Raw genomic sequence first — 27,804 nt, 5'->3', positions numbered from 1 at the left:
GATTAACACCGACACTAAAAATACCTCATGACAGAAAGTCAGGTGCATCCAAACTGTACCAGACTGCCACAACATCTGTTCTTAACACACCATCATGATTCACAGTCACAGAATCACTGAGGTAGGAAAAGAACTCCAAGATCCTCAAGTCCAACCATCAGACCAACACCACCGTGTCTGCTGAACCATGTCCTGAAGTGCCAGAGCTAAACGCTTTTTGAACACCTCCTGGCATGGAGACTCCACCGCTGCCCTGGGCAGCCTAATCCAACCTTCACCACTCATCCGTACATTGAGAATCCAAACAGTTATTTCCAACTTCAGCACATTCTAGTTACAGATTACGGCAGGTCCTATTCCAAATTCTTTTTAAGGGATTCTAAATAAAATTCCACCCAATGGTTCCAAGGTTTTGCACGTGCCTTAAGAAACCTAAACGGACCCCCTGTCATCAGGACGCAGATTAGTGCACACAGCACTGGAGTTTCTTATCAAACAAAGAATACACACAGATATTTAGCTGATCGCAGAGCCTGCAGTAGTGGTTTCTGACATTTTCAAGTGACAGCAAGCGTTACAGGCAGTCAAAGTGCAATTATGTATTTGACAATTAGTGCATCATAGTTAAGCAGCCTGGATGGTTTTGGAAGCCTTTGAGAGGAGGCTGCAGAGCAGAGGTTGCAGTTTATGAAATTCACTGACAGCAGTAATCCATCTGAAAAAAACTTTAATTCCCATGCAATTAAATCAACCTTTAAATGGAAAAAGGCAGTGCAATGCTCTTTAGCAAATGCTTCTGTAATTCACTGATGAGGCCAAGCATGCTCATCTTTCCACTTCTCCTGGACTATGGATGACCTGAAATCATGCTCCAGTAGTAGAACCTTGGGTTTTTTTAATAACACCTTGCTGGTCATTGCTGAACCTCTCCACTTGTTGGCGAGGAGGCAGCCGTCACGCTGCTGGACCTGGCTGGACACAGCCGTGATTTCGAGAGGTGAGACAGCAGCACCGTTAACTTTTTCAATGACTTCATTAAAACTACAAGAAAAATCTTCACAGTTGGTCAGACTCTCTTCCTATTCCGAGCAACAGAGCCATCAAAAATGTCAAGGTTATGGTTTCTTTCCTGCCAAGGTTTCCCATTCCACAGCTACAGGAAGATACTGTAAAATACTTAGGACAGTATAAAAAGGATACAGAAGAGAATTGAGTTCTCAAGTGGTGAGGCCACAGATCAGTGTCATCCTACCCAAAAGTTTCCTTTGTTAACAGTGCCGTAGTCAGGAACACTTCTGCAAAACTGCCTGAAATTTGAACAGCTATCAGAATTATGACAGATTCACACCTTAGTGGGCACATCCATGACCTCAAATGTTCCCTCGGGACAAAAGTAATCTCTTTTCCTTCCTAAAGTCTTGTAGGCATGGTCTCGGGCACAAAACAAACCCTTTGGAGTGGGTTTGGTGCATTCACATTGCTACCAAGTATGCTCAACACAGACTGTAGGATGCACTCTGACAAATGGAAGAGGAATAGAACACACACCCTACATTCCAGGCTAAACGCTCTGCTTAGAATGGTGCAGACATCTCCAATGACTCCTCCTAAAATGATTTTGCTAAAAAAGTGACAAAGGTGCAGATAAAGAGAGTTCATACGATGGCTTCCAACAAGGTCGGCTGTTCCCAAGGCACTGAAGCTGGTAATTCCCACGACCGTGACTTTTGACAACTACAAATCCAAGCTATTCAGCTGACCTAGCAACGAGAGAAGAGATATCCAATTCCCTTAACTTCCATAATCCCATTTAAGCATGTGGTGGATATTGCAAACAAACTGTCTTCTCCTGTAGCCAAGACAGAAAATTCTAATTTTATGGATTTCACGAGAACTCTTCTGGGAACAAGCAGATTAATCAGGAACACAGTTTGGAATGTTCTAAATAAAAATTCCTGCAGCTCTTCCCCCTTGTCACCGATGTTTTTACCTTTGACAGTAAATCAATACTGGCTGTTAATTCAAACCATGGCATTTATGCGTTCTTACACGGTTATGTCAAAAATGAAGGGCGGTGTTTACCCAAAAGCTGGGTTGGTTTTTTTTATTTACAAAAAGCATTAAATTAGATTTTTGGGACTAATAAGGAGTAAGACGACTTTCTTTTTGGTCTCTTCACACTGTATTCTAGTCTTTACAATGTTACTGCCAACACTGAGACACTTCACAAATCCAAGGCCGTGTCACAATCAACTACGTATGGAAGCAATACGGAATAGATTTTATCCTGAGTAGATGTAAAAAACCAGAAGATGAATCGTCTTCAGGTAAAGTCACGCTATTGTGTCAATTATATAAAGTACGATCAACCACAGAGGATCGCTGTCTTCACAGTGTTTTGTAAATAAAGTTTTACTTTTAATCTGTCAAACCTCCCGTGCTCAACCCAACTCTTATCACAACCCCCCTGCAAGCACATTCGGATTATCTGAGCCGCGGCAGCCTGCGTCGCACGTGTTCAAGTCCGCAGACGGGAGAAAAAGAAATGCAAATCTCTGCAAGTTCAGCACTTGTTTGCAAATGAAGCATAAAGGTAAGAGTCTATCGCAGTACGTGTGGTGGTAATCTGCCAGTCTTCCTACTTTTAGGTATAATTTTGCTAAAATATTAAAATACACCGAGTAACACTAATCAGTCTTTAACAAAAATCCAACAAAACACAGGTCTGGCACTGTTCATGCCATCAGTTCTGTAACACGACATCCACACTCAGACTTAACAACACAGTTCTTATGAAGATACAGAGTTTGGCGAATGCTTTTTTTCCTATATATCCCAAAATGCACTAAAATAGCAGATTTTCAAGGGGACATGGTATTTTTATACGTCTTACTCCAGCTTTAAAAAGGTCCAGAAATCTTTACTTTGGGCAATTATAGAAAATAAAAACAAATCTTCCATGAATTATTTACTCTATTTGTTGGCAGAAGCAGTGCAAACAAAATGTACCAAAAAAGGTTAAGATAAGGAATACGGGGAAGCATCTGCTGAGGCACATGTTTTGAATATAACCTTTTTTATTTAAAGGGGAAAAGAAAGGCATTATTTCAAGTCCTGTTTATAGAGGCAAGGGCTGCTTCCTATGTTGAGGATTCCAGAACTGGACAGAGGATTCCAGATGAAGTCTCATAAGAGAGGAATAGAGGGGCAGAATTCCCTCCCTCGCCCTTTGGATGCAGCCCAGGACACAGTTGGTTTCTGGGCTATAAACACACGCTGCCGGCTCATATCAAGCTTTGCATCAAGTGGCACCCCCAGCTCCTTCTCCTCAGGGCGGCTCTCAACCACATCATCCCCCATTCCTGTACTGAAATCAGGAACTGCCCCGACCCAGGTGTAGTACTTGGCCTTGTTGAACCTCAGGAGGTTCCTTTTGTTCATGACTGAGCACATCGCCTCAGTGCCTTCCAGGCCCAGCACTGCCAGACTAATTGGTTTTCATCATATATATAATAGAAAAGCTTATAAGATTCTCAATCAGAACTTGAGCAGGATAAAAAAAAAATAAATAAATAGGCCTGACAAGTCACGTGCTGCAGATGTAATTTAGGTGAGGCTATTTTTATACTTTAATTTTAATGCAATTTAACATATTGAACTAAAAATGGTTCCTTTGAGATGCACCGCAACGTTCCAACTTTAACAGCTTCCCAAGCCTGGATGATAATGCACCGAAGCTTAGCTGCGTGCCAATATTTTATTATTTTAAAAGTCATTCTCATTTAGGTTTTGATCCATTTTATGTTCCTTGACACAGATTAAGTTATTACAAAATTAATGAAACTTGCCTGCGTGACAGGAGATTTTTCTTTGGGTCTGCAAACATCATTATCCACCCACAGAAGGGAAGGGAAAACGAAGCAAGGGTCTCTATTACTGACAGACACTGCCCTACATTTCTAACAGAGGGAAAGAACCTGCTGTCAAACATGCAAATCATCTCCAAGTAAGCACCTTCCCAAGGGACCATGTTTACAACAGATAAAGTAGTAATTGGGAACGCAGCAACTTTTGTTTTTATATTAGCAGGGAACAAGGCAGCATCAAAGCAAATCTCTGGTGAGGCTCCAGCAGGCAAAGTCAAGGCTGGGGCAATTTTCCCTGCCAATCAAAGGATTTCCTCTGAATTTCACAAGCTTCGTAAGGCCGACCTCCTCACGAGCAGATCAGTGCTCCTCCCCTGAGAAGGGCAAACCAATATCCTTTGCTTTCAGTGTGAGAAAGACAAAGAGAACTACGGCAAGGACAAGCATCACAAAAAGTACGGAAGAGTATTGTTTAGTACTAAAGGAAGATGAGTCCTTTGGCTGAACATACAGCTTTCTTCTATATTTTAGTGATCGGAAACACTCCACTTTGCTGCTCAGGAACCACGATCAACAGTGGCAACTAACAAGGCAGTCAAAAGACATGATTTTGGGTCCTGCAAAGGCATTAAAATGTCAGTACATCGCCCTTTACTGTTGCCAGTACGCAATCCTTGACAGCAGTTCGAAGCATTCAACAAGCGCGTTCACCAAGGTACCTTCACCCGACAGAACAATAACCTGTAGCCAAAATCTTGTGCATTTGGGTCACAAACAAGACTTAATTCCCTTCCCTGAAGCAAGATTGGACTTTGCACCAACTTTCTGAAGAGGTGAGGATGTAAGAGTGACCCGTAACACCTGACCTGCAATTACAGCAGAAAGTCTCCTGCCTATTCATTAAACGGAGAAAAATCAGAGTTAAACGGATGAGTTTGTACAGCATTTTGCACCCTTGCCAGTACCTCCTAATCATGGAATCTTTTAGGTTAGAAAAGACCTTTCAGATCATTGAGATTAACCCTTAAGCCAGCACTGCCATCTCCACCATTCAACCACGTCCCCAAGTGCCGCATATCCACGTCTTATGCATATAGACATACGCATAATGCTTTATCAAAAAATTTTAGGAAAACCCATTCCCAGAGCTGCAGTCAAAGACCATGTCTATTCAAAATATTGATATTGCAATAAATGAGTAAAACATTACCATGTAGCCTCTTTACGATGTCTTTGGAATTTATTCCCTCCAAAGCTCTTTTATAAAGGTAAAACTAGGAAAACTGTTTCTGGAAGAAACACCAGACATAAACAACCAAATTAAAGGGAATCATGACAGAATCAAATGAACTTCATTTGGAATTAGCGCAAGAAGATTTAGTGCGTGCAACAAGACCAAAGTCATGCTATAAACCTCGCTGAAAGAATTAAAATATGTATGCAAAACAGCAAAATGAGGTGCAGTAAGTCAGAGAAAATATTCTGTTTCAGTTTTGCTGTGTTAATGATGGAAAACAGAGGATGCAAATATCACTGATATCTCAGCAACCCAATAAAAAAAAGGAAATCGCATTCAGACTCTTTCCTTTCCTGCTCCAAACTTAAATCAGGATAAAGTTTTTCAGTAACAAATGACTAATATAATTTTCTAATAATTATAAAGCAGTTAACAGCAAATTCATAGAATCACGGAATGGTTTGGGCTGGAAGGGACCTCAAAGCCCATTCAGTCCCACCCTCTGCCATGGGCAGGGACACCTCCCACTGGATCAGGGGCTCCGAGCCCCATCCAACCTGGCCTGGAACCCCTCCAGGGATGGGGCAGCCACCACTGCTCTGGGCACCCTGGGCCAGGGCCTCATCACCCTCACAAGAAAACATTTCTTCCTACGATCTGACCTGAATTTCCCTTCTTTAGGCTGAGAACAGTTCCCCTCGCCCTCTCCCTGACCAAGAGCCCCTCCCCAGCTGTCCTGCAATTCTGTGGCAATGGCCAACACCGAGAACAGAGGCAGTTGGTCAACTTCGTTCTTGAGTGCATTAGACTACTACCTTTCCGAGAGAAACAGGCAGGAGCACAACGCAGTCTAGGTGCACAGGTGAAAGACTGAGGCTTGAATTGTTATTAATAAAGACAAGAAATGCAATTTATCCTACATCATTTACCAACGTTGTGACATTTGAACAGCAGGGAACCTTGTGTTTCTGCTATTCTAGTCACGTAAAAAAAACATTGAAATATTATTTCCCTGGGCAAGTTAACCCCATGAATTAAAATTAGGAGAAACGATTAATAACAAGCAGTTACTGTGTAATTTTACATAAGAGCAGAAGTATTTGAAAAATAATCATGTCTCAAAGAAATAGCAGAATAACAATCAGAAGAAAACCTGGTCATGAAATGCGAATAGCAGAGGGTTTGCAGCACTCAAGAAATCTCACCGAGAGAAGCTGGGAGCTTAACCCAAACCATCCTGGGAGGTTTCAGTAAGCCAGGGCAACACTGGAATTCCATGGGGAGGATGACAGAGAGGATATTCTACAATATCGGGGCACATAAGATCATCAATAGCACCTTGTGTCTGCAGAATATGATATAAAATATTCAAAGCCATCGCTGCAGACCCTGTTGATGCGTATTATGGAGTGGGTTATGTCTTGATTACATACAGCTGAGTAGATGAATGCCATCTTTTATTTCCTTGTCAGCTGGGTTTCTTCCACAGCTAATTGGGCGGCAGAGCGCTCTGCCTGTGGGAAGGCCAGCAGCAATCCGCCTGCCTCCACTACAAGTCATCTTTTGGAAGAATAACAAGGTCATTTTTAACAGATGCAAATAAACAGAGAGGGGAAAGAGGAGGAGAGTCCAGCAAACGAAGAGACAGGCCAGGTTATTAACTAGCATGAGATGAGAGAAAGGAGGTGGGACTGTTCCAAATCCACACCTTTGCTCGTTAGTCATCACTGCAACACAACTAAAACACAACAATGGCAACTGTGCTTTATTTGGCGAAGCACGATGCAGGCTGGGAGCAATCTACAGGCCATGAGCAATCGATTCTTTCTTTATTCTCTTGTGAATTACAACCACAGGGCTACCAGAGCAAGGAGGTGTTTCTTCCTGCTTCCCTCTCTAAGAACAGATGAGCAATGTGCAATGTTTCCTTCCACTATAAATAAGCGACTGCCGCTTTTGCTTGACACTTGCTTTCCATCTTCCCATCAATGTCTCATCCAGGGAACTGACTCCCAAGCATCCTCTTTGAACGCCACGCAGAATACACTGCCACAAATGTTTCATCAGTCTCCCCCTGTAAAATGATTGCAAACAAAACCCCCTCCAGAACACAAGCAAATACTTGTTAAAATACCACCCTCCTTCATTCCTGCTGGGCTCAAAGGCCAATGAAGCATTAATAGTTTACAGGCATCCACTGCAAGAGAGACATCGAGTAAGAGATCAGCCACAGCACATGCACTTCCAAGCGTTTCATTAATCCAGTAGCTCCCTAGCTTATTCCAGTGTGGAAGAAGGTGGATTTGTTCATAAACATAAGGATTTGCTACTTAGTATTCCATGAAAATTGAGGATTGACCTAGCAAGTACACAGCATGCCCAAAGTGCTGCATCACCACATCTGTCCTCTGTATTCCTACAATACTAATAAATAAGGGAGAACATCAAAGGAGGAGCCAAGGCAAAAATAACTCACCTGACTTTCCTCAAGTTCAGTCGAGATCATTCCTATCTCTAAGAAAGACAAACCATAAAGGGTTGTCAAGAGCTCTAGGCAGCCGCCCTGGAAGGTGGCCTAAACTCTGCCTCGTAGGCTGAGCCTCTCAACCAGGAAAGCCACATTAGACCAGACTGGGATGTGCTGAGCCTTCGATGCCAAGAGGGGAATCTGCTAAAAGCAAGCGAAACGGCATTTTGGTTTAACTGCCGGTTTCATTATGCGCCCAAGCTGACTGTGTTCTCACATTAGCCTCTTAATTATCACTTCGAGAATGGAAGTGGACACAGAATGAGGAATAGCAAACACCGATCCTGAGCTCAGTTTCTTACCGTAGTGAACACACTAAATGTCACTCATGTGCTTGCAAAGGACAGTCCGTGAGCAGGAACATCACAAGGAGGACAACTACAACCTATGGATTTATTGACTCCTCTTACACAAAGGGAAGGGTGTCAAAGAGCTTTTAAAAATGCAATTTGACAATTTCTAATGCTAGCCAGAAAAATGAAATCATAAAGAGTGTTGGTGATTTCAAATGCATGCGTATGACCTTGTTGAGCTCTGCTTAGACGCATGGTTAAGTGTTGCACTCCAGTGAATGCAATATTGGAGGCTTTCTTAATTTTAACCCACTGTACAGCATGGGAAAGTCCTTTCTCTTTCACTGCTTATGTCCATCCAATTCTGAAATGAATATCTGGTACAGCCTGAATTTACCTGAGGGGTATTGGCCATGTTTAAGTAATGATGTATTCATTTCCATCCACCAACAAGCCTGTCTACCATTTCAAAGCAAACAACGGGAAGATCAAGAAAAGTAGGACTGCACTGTAAGTAACCACCCTGTACATTAAATTACTTCCATTCTCACTTGTCTCAAATGCCTCTAATGAAAAACAAACCTTTTTGGATGCATCTTGGAAGCCACATACAAAACACGAAGAATTACTGAAATACCCACACAGATTGCTAAGCTGAAGGTAGGAAATGCATACACAACTTGCACAGCTCCCTAACTGCATCATCTTCAGTGAATCTGGTTGATCTCTAGCACTCTAATCAGTCCCACCACAACCACGCACAGATACACAAGGATGGGTGTCAACAGGAGCACTAACAGGGCTACCTAATGTTCTGAATTAAAGTCTTACAAATCCTAGACATGATAAAAAGTCTCAGTAGTCACCTTGTCATAGCCTCCTCTTTATTAGGACAACTTACTCGGTGCTGTTCCTGAGCAATCTGTAGTGCCAAGTCGGGGGAATAAGCTAAAGCAGCAGTAACAGCCCCAAGAGATTTGCTGATCTCCAGCAGAAATAGTTTAATGACAACCTGGAGGTCAAAATCTGTTTTCATAAACACACGACACCATCTCGGTACTCTGTACAGGAGTCTGTCCAAGGAACAGCCCAAATCTTTATTAACGCTTGCCAGTGACAAACCTGTTTCACTGGAAAAACCTTCATCAGCCAATATAACACTTTCACCTGAAAAATTAAGGCTGGAGTCCTTCAATCAACTCTATTTGCTCAACACTTCTGAGCAAGTTCATCCAGACAACGCCTTAAAGCAAAACAAATTCCTTGTTTTCAAACATACAAAAACTTACCAAGATGCATTGCGGACAGTTAAACAGCAGTAGCTGAGAGTAACCTACGCTAACAGGTTGAAAGGTGGCTGTTTGTAACCTGAGTAACAAAGCCAGAGCGGCCCTACTGAGCCAGAAATCACGGACACATCGGAAAACAGCAGCATCGGAATGTTCCGCTGCCCTGATCAAACCCCACCTTGCTTCCCAGTATCCCCTACTCTCTTCCCAAAGCCAACGCACAGGGAACACAGTATTCCACACCTCATTTCGGGGCTGGGAATGGCTCAAACGCTGCATCTAAACTCCCTGCTTTTGCCTGAATTCAAGGAGACAGAACAGGGACAAGGAATTGCAATAGAATCTTCTCTGCTAACATGCTGTCGCATCCTTTTTGGGGCACACCTCGCTACCAAGAATAACAAGGATACTTGTGTTTTAATGCCATGATACACGTGGTATCGGGCAACTGAGCAGAATTCTGTGAACTACTTTTATTAAACCACAGAGACAGCATTTTTAGTGGCAATGAAGAGGGTTTCTCCGACCACCGTCCACAATGTTAGGAGGTTTAAGATAAATACAACTGCAAGAACAGCAGCTTGCCTTAAAACAAGTTCTGAGCTTGTTCCTAGGAAGGGAGGTTATTTCATTTCAATAGATTTTATTTCCTTATCTTCATTCCCTCCTTAACTGCTGTCTCTGTTCAAACTCAAACCAAACTTCATCCCACAAAGGCAAGGGAAAAGAATATCTTCAGCCTAAGCCAAGCGAAAACCACTGGAAAACAAACAAAAAAGCAGCTAACAACTCATGAAACAACGTTTCCACCTGGAGGCTTGGAGATGCCAACCACATTTTTCTTGAAAATATCGGAAATTTGAAAGCTGTAGAAGTTACCAGGAACTCTATGAAGCACGTATGGCATGGGAACGCTGCTCATGTTGAAATAATTAATAAAATATTTCACAAAGATGGTCAAAAGGAAAAAACCTTGATAATATACAAAGTGTTTCGAAAGATAGCATAACGCTTTCAATTCATTCACAGCAAAAAAGCCCCCACACGAGCCCAGTCTCAATTTTTCAAGGATGCACTTTAGCATCACTAAGCTAAACTAATGATATGAAAACGGAAGCAGAGTGCCCTTTAGCTGTGGCAGATCTCATTATAATAAACTACTGTCTACTCAAGTTATTTATTCCATATGCACCTGACTCCACTTTAGGAGATCCTTTTCTCCTGCATCACTATTAGAGGTACCTGTTTCAAGAGGTAAGAGGTTGCTTACAAGCAGCAACAGCTGATATAGAATCATAGACCAGTTTGGTTTGGGTCGGAAGGGACCCTAAAGCCCATCCAGTTCCACCCCTGCCATGGGCCGGGACACCTCCCATGGGATCAGAGGGTTCAAAGCCCCATCCAACCTGGCCTTGAAACTGGTAGCTTAAGAACAGACAAACAAAATCACTGCATCCTAAATCTGCAGGAGAAAAATCCAGTACAGGAATTTTTCCTCTCCTTCCTCCCCCCTCAAACATAACTGCAGAAAAGAACAATCAGCTGTGGAGAGCTTTGAGCAGTTCAATGGGCGTAAGAGCGGTACTGGCGATAAATCAGAATATCGCAGCCCTCTTTATGGGTTGCAGACACTGCTTCACAGCTGATACCATACATGAATTTTAAGCAGCCTGCTGGGTCAGGCGAGCTCTTGAGAAGCACTGCAAGCCATTACCATGCATCATCATCAGCTAGGTCTTAATACTGAGCCTTCTCCACTAAGAAATACAGCTTACTTACAGGGCACCAGAGTCCAAATCAGAAAGAGTATCGCTATGTTACAGTAGCGACAGCGGAGCTTTTTGGGTCTCACAAACTTTCAGATGGCTTTTCAGGAGGAATGCCTCTTACCTGAGAGCCTGTGAAAGATCAGACCCATCTAAACTCATCAGAAGCCAACTTGGAGCACAGGGTGCCAGTACAGGAAAGACATGGATCTGTCGGAGTGAGTCCAGAGGAGGCCACGGAGATGATCCGAGAGCTGGAGAACCTCTACTATGAGGACAGGCTGAGAAAGTTGGGGTTGTTCAGCCTGGAGAAGAGAAGGCTGCAGGGCAGCCTTAGAGCTTAGCCTTGGAGCAGCTTCCAGCGCCGAAAGGGGCTCCAGGAAAGCTGGGGAGGGGTTCTGGATCAGGGAGGGCAGGATACGATGAGGAGAACGGTCTGAAGCTGCAAGAGGGGAGACTGAGATGAGATCTTAAGGCAGAAATGTTTCGCTGTGAGGGTGGGGAGGCCCTGGCCCAGGTTGCCCAGAGCAGTGGTGGCTGCCCCATCCCTGGAGGGATTCAGGGCCAGGTTGGATGGGGCTCCCGTGATTCTATGATTATTTGGCCACCATAAAGAAGCTACTTCACCCTCTGCCTCCACTACCCCTTCATTCAACCAGAAAATGCTGGAGAACATTTATAGGGAGCATTTCAGTAACAGGACTTTAAAAAAGAAATAAAGGTAGAGCAGTCAGTTTGCGGTACCCCTCCACTTTCACTAACACTGCTCCTGCCCTTTGAAAAAATATGAAATAAATGAAATCTCTTGAGTGCTTTCATATCTTCAAGGGGCAGAAGTGCTAAAGAGCATGGCTGTATTTCAAACACAGACGCTCAAATTGGTTCGTGACTGTTAGAGCTGTTCAGCTGGAAATAGTAAAGCCAGCTAGAAATGTCACTTAGCTACAGACAGAGCCTCACATCAAAGCAAGAGGTGATGAAAGCCAGGGCTACCGTGGCCACCATTCACAATGTTCTACTGTCCTCTCCTATTGCGTCACTGATGGACTTGGGAAAGGGTCTTACTCTCAGGTCCGTCATCTCTTCTGCATTTAATGTATTCATCCCCCCAAAGCCCTGGTGATTAGAAACAGCAAACTGGAGAAGAGTACTAAATTATATTGGAAACTGAAAGCCCTTAAATTATTCACAGAATTCAAACAGTTTTTGAAGCACACCACGGCACTTCGATAGCCATGTAATTCAGGCTGACATCACAAGCTACCGCACCGCAATGCTAATTTGGGAGACGATTACAGCTGCAAGATGTTGATGCAGATTCATTTCCACATCTCTCTGGTCTGTCTTCCGAAAAGACTCAGGATCTGCTAAATTCTAAATTCAAGGGGAGCGTGAGTCCATCCAGATGTGGCCAAGATAATTTCACTAATTAAACAGTAACTCCACTACGACTCGCTGGTGGGCAGCACCAAACTTTAATTTTCACATACAACTTAGTGAAACGTCATATTTCCTCCAAAATCTGGTGATGGCCTTTTGGTGAAAAATCCAGCACGTAATGTGAGAGGGGGATTTATTTGCTGGGATTAATATCTACCACCACGTTCTCCCTTTACGGCAGTACTTGTAATTGTTCGACCTCAATCAAGACCTTTTTGAGGGCATTGTTGCAGCTGCTTACAACAAAAGCTACAGCCCAGGCTCTGAAACAGGGAGGTTTCTCCACCTACTACGTACTCTTCTCACCCCTCCACAGAGTTTCAGAAGGTGGAAGGGAGGCACAAGTGTTCCAGTGCTATTTCTTTAAGACATCGACTGAAGTTGTGTCTGTTTATCTCAGACTTATCACTGTCCACTCCAAGACCCAGACAAAGATGTGAGGACTCAGAAGATCAGGATCCCACTATTCAGAGCTTCTTCTCATACCACAGTAAATCTACGAGAATCCTGTGACTCCATTTACGAAGTAGAAGGACACCCATGACAAGGCTTATCCTGATTTTTATTCTTGCTATTCCAACCTCTCACTAATTCATCAGAAAGGAAGCAAGGAGAGGCTGGTACTTTGTTAAATCTCTCAAGCTCGGACTGTGAAGCCACGTTGAGTACAACTCAAACCACAAAACACTGCACGTTCTTTATGAAGAATTGCACGGCAAGAACGAGAGCTTGGATTCAAGTGATTGAAGCAAAGTTATCAACATCAACATAGGCCGGGTACCACATTACTGACTCCCAGAGTCAATGAAAACAGAACAGGAATATTTAAATTGCAGTCTAAATTAGATCTGTAACAATCCTCACAGAAATAGGCAAGTCAAGTAGGAAAGTTATCTTTGGAAAAAATCTATTAGCCGTAATGGAATGATAATCCTCTTAGATTCATTGATGCTGACAGATTAAATACTTCAAATTCATCTTTTATTTTGTTAGCTCATTTGACACAAAATAAGTCCTACATTTTTAATATTATAGTGGGAGTAGAAGGCGTTTTGCTGTTTCTGTGGCAAATTCAGCAGTAATGGAATGCCTCTGGGTATTGAGTAGAACTACAAACTGCGTTCCCAGCTGACAACTGGGAAGGACCAGCTTGCTTCCACTTTTAACACACTACCACTGTTTATTAGAATCTAAATTAATTTTACAGAATTTGCTTTCTATTTAGGAAAAGCCTAAAAAGCTGGACTGATACCAAGAAGGAATGCCTGGATAAACACGTTTTCCCTATAATAAAGTGTTAAATAACACTGGGTTACAGATAGCTCCAACCTTTTGCTCCTGGCGTCTCTCCAGCAATGGAATAGCCTGAAAGCTCCAAGCAATCCCTCCTACTTCCTCTGAGAAGGAACCACCATGCTTTCACCACAGCAAACCCTTCTACAGCAGTTCTCAGCCCCAGATGCATCAGATTCACAGACAGATCCTTTGTGCTCTATGTGAAAGCCCTACCTACAAGACCACTTATTGCTCCAGTAACAGGGATTCTTCCAGTATTTTGCTCCCCAAATCTTTCAAAATGCTACTTGCACACCGATCAAAATTAAATGCTGAGACCTCGAAACTCGTCATTATACAAAATTATTTACTGCATAGCCCGCTGCAATACTCTGAGGTGTTTACCAAGCCTAATATGTTATTTCGAGCTTATTATGGGTCCTAAAAACCCCAAACAAGCAAAAATAGGAATGGATGTCTTGTATAAGACCAATCTCCAGCATCTCACCTCAACGTGATCCTGTCTTCGCTTAAGATACACCAAGTTACTCAGTTTTGGATCTACAGATTTGACCCATTGACTCTATCACGATTCTATAGTAGATAATGGCAGATAACGAGGGTTCTGCACTGCTATATTTACCACTGGAATACTTGTCAGCTATTTTCATTCTTTTTATAATACAGAAATTACTGATCGCTTGCCTATGAACCATATTTGGAGGCTCCAAGTCTTAAGAAGGCATAATTATCCAGGAAAAATAATTAAATCCCAGAATTAGAATGCTATTTTAACAAATCCATATTTTTTCAAGATTACTAATCTCTGAGCATGGCATGATGTGAATAACAATGTTCAGAACTTGAGCTGGAAGCCTTCAGTTAGGACACAGTGCTAAGAAGGAATGACAAGTACCAAAGAGATGTCCTACCTGCTGTCTTCCAGGGCATCCACCACATTCATCATTGACCTGCAGCACAAAGCTGCGACAGGCAAAACACGGTTAACATCTCCCAACATCACTTTTCTGTTCCAAGCAGTCCACGCTCTTCACAGCCAAGTTAAAAGACACCAAACAATGAGTTCCAACTGCAAACTAAAGTTATCTACGTCAGCAGCAGTAAATACCTTACAATATAACCTCATCAGCAAAGACCCACACAAGGACAGGCTGAGAGAGTTGGGGTTGTTCAGCCTGGAGAAGAGAAGGCTCCGAGGAGGCCTTAAAGAGACCTTCCAGTACCTGAAGGGGCTACAAGAAAGCTGGGGAGGGGGTGTTTACAAAGGCTTGTGGGGATAGGACGAGGGGGAATGGGTATCAACTGGAGAGGGGCAGATTTAGATTAGATATAAGGAGGAATTTCTTCACCATGAGAGTGGGGAGGCCCTGGCCCAGGTTGCCCAGAGCAGTGGTGGCTGCCCCATCCCTGGAGGGGTTCCAGGCCAGGTTGGATGGGGCTTGGAGCCCCTGATCCAGTGGGAGGTGTCCCTGCCCATGGCAGGGGTTGGAACTAGATAATCTGTAAGGTCCCTTCCAACACAAACTACTCTATGATTCTATGACCTCCTGAATTTGATGTTGAAATTAATATCTCAAAGGGTAATGGCTAACCACAGATCTTTGGTTGTTTGAAATCTGGCCATGAACCCAGCTAACCTGGAGCACCTGCCACCGTAACAGCCACAGACTCATCTGCTGAACTGCAAATCAGAGGTGGTTTTATATGAAAAGTTGAATTCAATTATTAGAGCAAATTTGTTTTTCTATAATGCAATTTACTATTAGGAATGGTGGACGCATAGAAGCAATTTCGTGAAGAACTATTCACAATTCATAAGAAAATTCCATGTTTGCTCTTTTTATGTTCGCTGTCTGCCAGGATTCAGGCAATTCAATTTCACATGCAAAAGCACTCACAGAAGGAAAGTTTTAGATCCATAAAAGCACTTTATACTAAAAAAAAAAAAAAAGTTAAGTATATCCAACCAGAAGATGAGTAACACAACAATTTTAACCATTTACAGATGAGCAACCTGCATGGCCCTTCAGTTTTCTGTGCAGTAAAATGGCACTAAAACACGCACAGCATGAAATCCAAAATATTTTGCTTTATCCTTCTACAAACAAAACTCACGGTAACCAGAAGCAGAGTTTTTCAAAAAGCTTTTTGACATTCAATGCAAGTTAGATATCAAAGCACGTTAAATATTACTTTAATTCTCCATTCAGCACAAAAGCAAAGAGCAGCTCTCCTGGAAAAAGGCCGAAGCAATTAAAGTTTTCCTATTGTTGTTCCTATTGCTTCTTCAAAACAGGCACAGATATGAGGCAACAAAAAAGAGCTCAGCTACACTATTCCCATTCATCTAGATTACACTTCTTATGTCTAGACACATTCAATAAGCTTTATCTACAGACTAATTATGCTCTTTTACTACAGCGTTTCAAGTGTTGAAGCATCCATTGGACCTTGGAAGCAGAGAATCCATTTACGATCGCGCCCATGCTCTCGCTGTTCAGGCACCTTGTGAGACAGATTAACCACCACCTCCAACAAAGGAACCACACAGTCACCTTCTGCAAGGTCACCTCTGGAGCTGGGACTAAGCTGCAGGTATATCCGAGTCCCAACCAAGCCTTCAACATCCAAGTCCTCTAATCAAGCTGGTTATAGAAGCTGGAATCGTAGAACCATTTGGTTGGAAAAGACCTCCGAGATCATCGAGTCCAACTGTACCTGCCCACTACTAAACCATAACTTGCAGCTTCAGGTCATCTCTGCCTTCCAAGGTTGCCTGGCCGGCCTGCCGAAGGCAGAGCCTCTACTACATTATTAGTCCATGAAACAGTAACCCTGGAGCACATATCTGCCATTGAAACCGAGTCACCTCACAGGCCAGTCTCCCATCAGACGTCAACCTGGGCGCAGCCAACATCATCAGTTGGACACAAAGCCGGCAATTCACATTAGGACTTCCCATTTTGCATTGTTTTCCCATCAGAACCATCCAGACTTGGGCTGCTTCTCCTTTCATAGAATCATTAAGGTTGGAAAAGATCTCTAAGATCATCCAGTCCAACCTTTCAGCTGCCTGCAATAGGTTTGTGGCTTTAAAACCTCTTCAGAACATTGTTATCTAGATAATTAAGGTCATCAGCTGCCTGCATTTTCCCTTTCCACGACACAATATGCAGAGGTTTCCAATGAGATGTTCACACTCGGAATTTCAAACACACATGGTAATGTGGTTTTTGTTATCAAGACACAGAAAGACAGGGTAGCTGTACGCTGAAATTACATTTATGATGCGTGCATGGAATCTCACAGATATATTCTAGTCTGAAAAAACATGTTAATTTGTCTTTGGCTCAATACAGACACAGCATTGCACAAAGAATACCTTGTATAAGCAAATTAATTAGATACCGCCTATTCATCCTCTTCAATAATCCAAAAGCAAGCTAATTGCTGAATAAATTCAAACCAGGCTAAGCTTCCTAAAGGAAATATTTGTAACCTAAATGAGACTAAATGAACTCAGCGCATCAGCGCTTGACTAAGGCCTGTAACTTTTTAAAATTCAAACAAAAAAAACAGAGAAGAACCAGACAAAAATACCCAGAGCAGCGGTCAGCAGAACATTCATTAGGGAAGATCACATTTAAGTGTAATTGCCCTCTGACATCCCCTGGATGAAGTTCCTATAAAGCATTTGGCACTAAACAGCATCGGGCAAGTAAGGGGGCTCCACCAACCCTGAGCCTGCACTAACAGATCCTTCATCAACAACATTTCGCACGGTGATAGAAGTATGATGGATGAAAACTGCATTGATCACAATTATCCAGCTGAGTTACAGGGTTCAGAGTACTTAGGCTCGTGCGCAGGGTAAGTACCTCCCAATACCCACTGACAAGATGCTCCAACACGTGGCTGATCACCTCTAATGAGACAGGCTGGAGTACACACGATTTCATGCCTAGAGATACTCGTGCTCTAAGCTAGGACCCCACGATTAAACATGACAAAGTTCTTCAGAAGTATAAATAGAAAATGAGGCATTTTTCTATTTCATACAAACGAATCTGACCATCTGCTTCACTGCAACAGCAGCAGCATCTAAAAACAACTGAAACAGCAGCCTCTGGTGTCAAAATCCTGCTCTTTTCCTCAGTCTCCACCTTCCACCAGAAAGCAGGGCTAGAAATACAGAACAGACACATCAAGTGGCCTTGAAGAATCCTTTGCACCCGAACTAATTTTCCATCTTAGCACAGATCAAGCTATTTGTGTTTGCCTTTTGTAATTCACTGTGAAAATACCACATCAGCTTCTCTGCTGCACTGGTGAAAATCCATCCTGATACAGAGTCCTCTCACTGTATGAAGATGGATGTTTTCTTTCACAGCGTGGAGAGCTCATTTCACCCCTTGTCCTGATCACGCACTATTCCCTCCACGTGAACAAACAGAAATCAGTCACCTCTGGAGTATATACAGGACCAAGCACATGTGTATGAAGCCAAGAAAAAACACCTTAGAGGGCAGTATCCTGTCTTTCCAAAAGTGAAATATCTTTAGAGATGCATCAGAATAAGTGTGTGATGGAGGCTTTGCACACCTTGCTTCTGGGATAGGATCATTTCTACAGCTCTTCAGGGCTTCGTTTGAGTCCTGCAAGGAAAACTTAATGCCATTCTCATCTGTAGCATTCCAGAAATTCATAGTATGCTCTCTGTGCAAAACAGCAATGCGTTCTGGTATTATCGGAGTGCAATTAAAACAATCCACAACAGACAAAACTGGAGCAGATTCATCTCCAACATCAGTCTGATACTCCATAGCAATGTGTGGCTTTTCCCACTCTCTCCAAATTATCTCACAAACGACATTACAACGAAACACAAAGTAATAAAGGAAAATATCAGAAGTAGAAGCCTTAACAAAACTGGACAATGACATAGAGATACACACAGGAATTCTCTGAGTTTCCAAACGTGAGAACTTCTGCACCGTATGCCCAGTTTTGAAATACTGCTCTTAAGAGCCCTCAGATTTCCTGTGCTTTGAGAGAAATTAATGACTCCCTTCCGCAACCTGACTTTCCTCACCTATGAAAACAAAAATCAACGCTAGGCCACATGCAGACCAAGCCTGTGTCCTTGTGAAGATCTGAGAGAAATGATAAACTATTTAGTACACAAACCCCCAAGCAGAGGAAGTTTATTCTCTGAGCATTTACAAAGCCAAAGGATACAAACACTAACAGAGAAAACCACATCAGACACCGTGCACCGCAGGGTGAGCGCAGGATGGTTCAAAGCAGAACAAGCGGGTCGTGATTTTAATGAACATTTGGTCTGAACAAAACAAAAACACGACGTTGTCTGAACAGAATGAATTGAACAAAGTCACATGAGGTTCCGACAGCATCCACGTCTTCCCTTAGTTTTTGTTTACTCCTGTATCACTCATTAAGAATATTGCAAGTTTACACCTCGCTGAGATATTAATAACGTGCACACGGCAAGATGAAATAAATCAATATGCTGACACGGTGTGCGTTCGGTTGGAGCTGGAACGCCAGAAGTACTTCAAATAGTAAACTGTTGAATGTACTTACAAATAATCAGTGTTGCTCTCAGCAGGGTACCAGAACAGAGACAGAGAACTCGAGACAGTCTGATAAAGCAACAGAAGTAATAACCTCCCTTTTGGACAGAGAATCGGGACACCCCAAACCCCTCCCTACGCAGTGTAAACTCTGCAGCAGAGCCGGTCACAGCGCACCAACAACGTTCCTCAAACAAAGCAGCAGCGATCGCTCTCACAGCTCCGCGCTGGTGACAGTGAAGTGCTCTGCAAACATGGACAGAATTCTCTGATACACGGATGGGATTCCAGCCCACCCACACCAAAATAAACGGGAGCTCATATCATTTGCACAAGAACATCACTAAGACAAAAGGTACAACCGGGACACAAATAACTTGCACACTAGCCCTGCCTTCCGCACAGGATTTGTTTCAGCATCAAAAGCATTTGCTAATTTTACCTTTCCAAAACAAGCATCATTGCTCCAAGAGCTCCACTGGCCACAGGTTTGGCTGCTTGGTTCCTAGATGAGGAATAACACTTTGAATATGCAGCTCCCTGGATTGCACATTACCAGTGCTTTTGATGTTAAAAAAAACAACTAAAAACAAACAAACAAACCCCAAAAAATTCAGACTAAAAGGAGATACTTGCTCCAACAGCTCACTGCCCACAGACCCACCCATATTTCCATTAGGTGGCTGTGCAGAGCATTTGATCATAATAGAATAAGTAGCAATAAGCAGTGGCTCCCAAGCCATACACCGAGTGCCACGCTGCTGGAAAAGGGAAAGAAAAATCCCTAAACAATGCTTATTTAGAACAAAATGCACTGAGATCTATAAACACAGTGTAACACATAGCTTCAGGCTTGAATATCAAGACCCAGAAGAATACTAATGTTCATGTTTTATAGACATCTTTATTCAGATACACACAACCCAAAATTAGTTTCAATGCATCAATCAGATAATAAATATTAGCGGCTCTCCTCTCATTTTCAAATTACCACAGCGTCTGTGCAATTCCTCCTGTAAGAGAAAAGCCCAAAGCTATCCATGTATATTCATTCCAACAGCGTTAAAATGCTGCGCGAAGGGGATCTACAATCATCCCATTTGTCTCGAATCCTCATTCGCAACAGAAGCTGGAACGGAATTTGTTTCAGAGGCAGCTTTTAGACAACTTCATAAACCAAAAGCTCCGTGGGACCTTAGCAGAGGTGAAGTGCCTAAACCAAACCACAGGTAAACACTGTGCAACATCACAAAGGAGAGACCACCGACACCAAACTGATGAAAAAACACACCGTTCTTCCTCAGAATAACATCCAAACCCTGTTCTGCTCCAGCCTAGAACCTGAAGTGTCCTGCGTGGCCAATTCTAATTAAAATAGATTAAATTGTTCCTTAAGAGCAACAGAAGAGTCCTCCGGCTACGCATGACCCATGGTGTGAGATTCCAGCTGCTTACGGGGCCCGGGCCTGATCCTGACTGTGCTTTAGTGCAAGAACTGCCAGAGTTCTACCAGGTATGTCAAACCAAAGGCGATCAGCACCTGCACCAGCTCAAACACCCACACATCCTTCTGCAGCCACGGATGTTTCTTGATTAAAGTATTTAAAAAAAATGAAGAAATATTACATTTCCTTCTATTCCCATCATTTCTTTCACTGTTTGGTGAAGTGTTAATTCTTTTTCCAAAGGCCAAACGCTGTCCGTTACACAAAAGCCCCTCAGATTTCCCTTCTGCTGGATCAGTCCTCAGCCTCGGACGAGGGAACGTAGCAGATGCGGTGGCCAGGAACCGAGGCGCGATGTCACAACCCACTGGCTACCCGCGGATGACTTCCTACCACTAAAGTAGACGTGGGAGAAAATGGAAACACAGACACAACTGGCATGGAAAAAGAAACCTCTGCAGAGGGGCTGTTGAAACAGAGAGGAATACTTCAGGATCTACAAAGTCTGATTGAAAGATTCCTCCGTTCTGTAAATATAAGCCATTTGCAATGAACGTGCCACTGCAGGCTCTAAATACAGAAACTGTGTGTTACCCACGGGAGGCACCTTCCCCCAGAAGGATAAAATAACACCAGATTGCCCCCACAGCCCTCGCGTTCCAGGCACTTCTGGTGCTCTGGGAAGTGCAGGTACAGCAGCCACGGCAGCGCGGACACCGGGGGGCTGCCAGCACCCCTGGCTGCGTGCCCTAAAGACCTGGCTTCACTCAAGTGATCTAACAGGAAAAAACTAAATATATAAAAAAAAGAAAGAACTCCAAGCATCTCAAATATCCACCTTACACGACCACAAAAGCCACAGCACATCCAACCTCAGGCACTCGCGTCCCTTGACAGGCAAACGGATTCCCACTGCCAGAACAGGTCCCTGAACCCCCCGACCCCCATCATTTTGGGGCAACTCATGGAGTCGTCAGGACTATTATCAACATTTCTCCCCGACACCGTCCAGGGTCCAGGCACACACCGCATTCCCACGGCTGCTTCTACACGGAGCCTCCCGGAGCGTTGGCTGCCGATGGAACCCTCGGGATCCGTTCTCCTGCTCTGAGGACCAACACTCCTCCTCCAGACCCCACTTCCCACCGCACCGCTCCCGATCCATCCCACCCCTCAGCTCAGGACCAACTCCAGGCACTCTGCCCTGCAGCACAGCACCTCCCACGGCTCTTCCAAAAGGATTTGGGGGTTCTCCGCTCTCCCTCCTCCCCAGGGATGCTGCGAGGTGGGGAGCAACCGGCGGGAGGGAAGCGCACCTCTGGCACGACGCGAAGTTGGGATGGGGCGGGATGGGGGATGCACGGGGGGACCGGCTCGGCTCAGCTCAGCTCGGCTCAGCTCACCTCGCAGCGCAGCCGCACAGCCGCACAGCCCCAGCAGCAGCCCCAGCAGCGCCGGGGGGGTCCTCCTCGGGGGGCTCCTCCTCGGGGGGCTCCTCCTCGCAGCCCCTCCGCCCATGACGGCCCCTCTCCGGCCGCGGGACGGGACGCAAATCCCCTCTTTCTCTCCGTCCCTCCAGCACAGAATCGTCCCCCTTCTCGTTTTCTTCCTCGCCCTCCGGACGCAGGAGGTGCCCGGGGATGCCGGGGGGGTCCGCTCCGCGCCCCGAACGCCGCCGACTGCCGAGCCGCGGCGCCAGCCCGCATCCCTAATGAGCGGCCCCTCCCCCCCGGCCAATTAGCGCCAGAGGGGCGGGGTCTGCCTGCCCCGCACCGCCCCGCAGCCAGCACAGCATCCCCCAGCGCCCCGCATCCCGCGGGATCGGGCACCGCATCCCCCAGCGCCCCGCATCCCGCGGGAACGGGCACAGCATCCCCCAGCGCCCCGCATCCCGCGGGAACGGGCACCGCATCCCCCAGCGCCCCGCATCCCGCGGGAACGGGCACAGCATCCCCCAGCGCCCCGCATCCCACGGGAACGGGCACAGCATCCCCCAGCGCCCCGCATCCCGCGGGAACGGGCACAGCATCCCCCAGCGCCCCGCATCCTACGGGAACGGGCACCGCATCCCCCAGCGCCCCGCATCCCACGGGAACGGGCACAGCATCCCCCAGCGCCCCGCATCCCACGGGAACGGGCACAGCATCCCCCAGCGCCCCGCATCCCATGGGAGCCGGCACAGCATCCCCCAGCACCCCGCATCCCACGGGAATGTGCGGGCACAGCATCCCCCATGAGAACCGCATCCCCCACAAGCTCTGCATCCCATGGGAGCGGGCACAGCATCCCCGCAGCCAGCACAGCATCACCCCCGTATCCAGGGGGAGCAGGCACAGCATCCCCCTGTGCTCCATATCCAATGAGAACAGGCACAGCATCCCCTGCATCCAAGGGGAACAGGCACAGCATCCCCCAGTGCCCTGCAAGCAGTGGGAAGGGGCACAGCAGCCCCACATCCAGGGGGAACGGGCACGGCATCACCCATGTGCCCCGCATCCATTGAAAACGAGAACAGCATTCCCCACTGCCCCGCATCCAGGGAGAATGGGAACAGCACCCCCACATCCAGGGGAGCAGCCACAGCGTCCTCACATCCAGAGGGAGCCTGCACAGCGTCCCTCAGTGTCCCACATCCAGGGGGAACGGGCACAGCATCACCCGGTGCCCTGCATCCAATGGGAATGGGCACAGCATTCCCGTATCCAGGGGGAGCAGGCACAGCATCCCCTGGTGCTGTGCATCCAACCCAACCATCATAGAATGATGTGGGGTATAAGGGACCTTAAAAAGCCCTTCCAGTCCCACTCCTGCCATGGGCAGGGACACCTCCCACTGGATCAGGTGGCCAAAAAAGTGAAATTGCTGCTCTTCTACTCTGAATGGATTTGGTCAATAAGAAATTGGAAACCAAAGGACCATATGAAGAAAAGGCAAGTTGCTAGAGCAGTAAGTTTTGGTGAGAAAGAACACCAGCTCTTCCCCAAACACTGTCCTTATGACAGCCAACTCACAGGATTTAAGGAATTAGGTTTTCTTTACCATGGGAATTAGCAGGCAGAGCAGGAGAGGAAAAGCAAAAGACCCAGAGTGAAGACTGGTGCATCAGTGCTTCCAGTGGGACACACACGGAGCAGTAATGGAGCAGAAAAAAAGTACAAATGGGATTGGATACTAACGAGGAATCTCACCACGAAGCTCCTGCAATGCTGCAAGAACAAATGGATCAAGTTTGTCTCATTGCGGCTGTAAGAGAATTGTCATGGAAGTCAAACACGGTGCATTCATAACCAAGACGTTATAATATTGCCTCAGTGTGCAAAACCCCACTGAAATACAGCATTTGTTCTTCATTCCCTGTTCTCTTGGAAATAAACTTTGTTTTCATCAGGTGCCCAGATCATAAGAGACAGAATACAGGGGGTTATTCCCATCCATGCTTCACACTTGAGCAACTGTACTAAGTTCACTCAAACCCAGCTTCACAAGCTCCAAAGCTACACATAGCTCAAGTTTAAGGGGACTCGGTTACTGCTTACAAAGTGTTTTGAAATCCCTGTCTGGAAAAACACGGTAGGATTGGTTACTTCTACTTAAGAAGGTGGCTTGTCGATTGGTGCTCCTGCAGGGGAGCTTTGTACTGTTTTCAGGAGGAAACAAATAATTAAAGCAAAAGGAATTTGTAATCAGAATTTTAAGAGGAAAAAAAAAAATCAATATCTGAGAACATCACATCAGACTATCTCGTATTCTCTTTCCATCATGGCTTTGTTAGGCCTTCAGCTGACAACGAAGAGCAGAGCTACAAAGGCAGAGAGCAAATATATGAAAAATACATTTTCTCTTAGGTCGTTCTTCACATTCAATGGGTTCCAAGGAAAGAAAAAAAAGCCCACAAAAATCAAGAAAACCCACAAAAAATAAACCATGACAACAAAAAAAAAAACCAAACCCAAACTGCTGAGGACCAGAGCTGGGAAGCTGGACAGGGAAGTTTTTACATGTCCGAGCATCTAGCACACTCCCTTCCTTTAAAGCCTCAGCATCTTAGCGGCATGGCCCTATTTTCTAGCACATCCGCACAGCCACTTTTGCTCCAAGTCCCACCAATTATCTATTTTTGCCCGTGCCACTGAGTCAGTGCTTAGTGCTTTAGATAAAAATACCAAGTTCTTAATTTATAATATAGTTATGATAGGGAAGAAGAGAGCAAAAGTAGAAAAAAGGGCAACAGCTGGAAACTTCGGTCAGTGCACCTGGAAACATGAATGTGCAGAATATTCCACAAAGACAAAATCTCAGGGTAGGGGAAGAACACAGAAGCTTCTGAGTTGGGCAAATGCAGACACAAACAGAATTATACATTTTTTAAGCACACTGCTAACGCACGGTACCTTACAGAAACAAAGCCCTATATGTGCCACCACAGTCCGAAACACCACTGCATTTCTAAGAATGGAGGTTATTTACTCAGCACTTTAACAAGAGGAACGTCACAGGGAAAACCAGAATCTACCTTTGATTTCAGGGTGTGAGCAAGAGAGAAACCAGGAATCCAACTGAAGAAGATAATGGCACTGATGGAGGGAAATGGAGAAACAATGCAGAAGCTGAAAACGCTGCAAGGAACAAATGTTTTCTTCCCTAGACCTCAAGCATTACGTTTCACAATGAGCAATATTTGTTTTCCGAATGAGTCCATATTCCACATCTGGAACTCTAGGCAGACTAGAACCTGAAAGTCTAAAGGCTAATCCAGCTGCTGAAAAAGAGACAGTAAACATGAACCAAAAGGACAAACAAAACCAAGGGAGCTTTCTTGAATCCCTTTGTCACAGCAGCCACACACCCAGACAGCAGCAAAGTGTCTGCAGGAAGGACAGACAGAACCCATGACCCAACGTCTCAACTCCGCCACCTTCTCGCTCCATTCTGAGCAGAGTTCTCTCCAGGTCCCTGTGTCTCAGGTTCCATCTCGCACTGCGCTGCTGGCTAAAGAGATCTCTGCAGTCTTCAACAACATTAACTTATTAGACACAGCACTTTACAAATATGAAGCAATTTTTTCTATCTAGACTATGTCAATACCGTAATAATTTTCAATAAGCCATACAGCTACAGCCTGAAAGGGGGGGAAAATAAGAAATAAATCACCTCCTTCACCCTGGAAGCTCAGCAGAACGTTTCAGCTGAGTTTGCAAAGGTGCTTTCAGTCTCCATCTCTCCTCAAGTGCAACATCAAAATTCACAGCCAGGTGATGATGCTTTGTTTATTTGCTGTATGACCTTGGAGTAACCCACCTGGGATTTGCAGTGCTCAGAATTCCTGTCCATCAGGATAGGCTGGGCAGGGTCCTCGCTGGAGCAGGTGAAAAGAGAGCTGCTTCGCTTGGCAGCTCTTGCAAACAGAAGCACACTGAGATGGCACTGGACTCAGACAGAACGTGCTACTGCTATGCTTAACATACATAATGGTTAAAGGAGAATAAATGCATCTAAACCCGATGTAAATCACAGAGAACACCAGACACTGACCACTTGGCTCTAACACAAGTATTCACGTCTGTACAACAGGTAAATAATTCAGGAAGCAAGCAAGTACATCCGACTGCAACTACAAATAAGTAATGAAATTATGGGAAGCATTGCGCACGAGCTCAGTCGTAGCAACATAGAAGCCATTAAAAAAAAATCCTACTTGCTTTTAGCATATTTCCAACATTTATCCCTCTCCTCCTCTCACAAGAGCACCCAAACCAAAATGGCATCTGGAAAATGAAACGACCCACCTGGAAGTGTAGTAATTGTGAGAAAGTTGTAATATTGCCCATCTTGATTCAGCAATAATGACAAACCCACAACCCTCTCATACACAGAAATAACGTAGGGAACAGCCTTTGACTTCTAAGTGCACTCCAGTGAATCGGGCATCTCATTTCATGCTACTTTGAGGACCTTCTACAACCAAAACAGAGACGGGTGTGTTAGTGAGAAGCTGTGGATCACCTGCTAGATACAAAATACAGTCTCTTGTCCCTCCTCCTGTGGAGAACGCACTCTGCCAGGCCAACAACAAAAAAATAAGGGCCACATATTAGTTCTGTCCAATCATTTCTCCATCTCTGCAACAAGGTCTGCCTCACAAGTTCTTCCCAAGCATAGAATGCCTGTTTTGCAACACCCATTTTCACCGTGCGTGTCATAATGGTTGTTTTGTAGGCAGAGAGAGAGCCTCAAGACGAAGGTCTTTAATTTCTGTAACTTGTAACATAGACATTTATAAAACAAGGTATTTCAAAGAGAAGTTTCATAATTTTCGTCTCATTTTGTGCAATATCTCTCACTCCTCTCCCTTAGATCGGGGTTCCAAAATTGTATTTCCTTTGGAACCGGGTCTGTACCTTTATACAACTTGGCAAAACCTTACAGAATAACATCACCTACTGGCCCGAGGACCATAGGAATACTTAGCAGCAAGATGCAATACTGGATCCAGCCCCAAGGTTCTTGGAAACAATCCCTACCAGGCTGAGTTGCCATAGCATCTGCCGTACCAGCATTAACACAACACACACACACGATGGCAATTAATCAGCCACAGCCTGCGTACGAGCCTTCCACGAATAGCTTTGGTTTCAGTTGTGTTTCACAGTGTCTTCAGCAGCATTCTAGGAACCGAGAGTACACAGGATAAAGCCTGATCATCTACACATTCTGAGTCCCAGCTTTGCAATTGCTATGCGCCGCTGCTCACGCTGCACCTGCAGCTCTGCATTAGGACATCTAGTGGCTGAATAATTTACTGTATATATACACACGGATCTGAATATATTATTTAGATTTTCTGTCAGAAAGCTCCTATCTACTGTTCTAAAGCTTACTAAGGTTTATCTAAGAGCATCGCAGGATTTCTGCATTATTCTGTTCTGCAATATAACCCCAGAACACTGTTGGACACAGCATTTGTGGTGTGAGCACAACAAGCCAGACAGGTATATGTGCCCATTTCTACTTTATCTTCCATCAGGATATCACAGGAGCGTGTTTACCTCTG

General features: G+C 44.8%; 1 protein-coding gene across 6 annotated transcripts in view; it reads right to left on the bottom strand.

Annotated features, from left to right (window-relative positions):
* The window catches only part of UNC5D (unc-5 netrin receptor D), a 152,157-nt gene that overhangs the window by 107,463 nt on the left and 16,890 nt on the right, over positions 1-27,804 (bottom strand). For 4 of the 6 annotated variants that reach the window (XM_054088974.1, XM_054088976.1, XM_054088975.1 and 1 more), the window contains exon 1: positions 22,157-22,418. The exons of the other annotated variants lie outside the window; for them this stretch is intronic. In XM_054088974.1, coding sequence (XP_053944949.1) covers positions 22,157-22,271 — 115 coding nt within the window. In that variant the 5' untranslated portion in view covers positions 22,272-22,418. Of the gene's footprint in view, positions 1-22,156; positions 22,419-27,804 lie in introns of those variants that run through there. 6 annotated transcript variants of the gene reach the window in all.

This window comes from Cuculus canorus, chromosome 26 (assembly GCF_017976375.1).
Source record: "Cuculus canorus isolate bCucCan1 chromosome 26, bCucCan1.pri, whole genome shotgun sequence".
NCBI lineage: Eukaryota > Metazoa > Chordata > Aves > Cuculiformes > Cuculidae > Cuculus > Cuculus canorus.
Note: the sequence above shows the minus strand (reverse complement) of the source record. Positions and strands in the feature narration are given on the sequence as shown.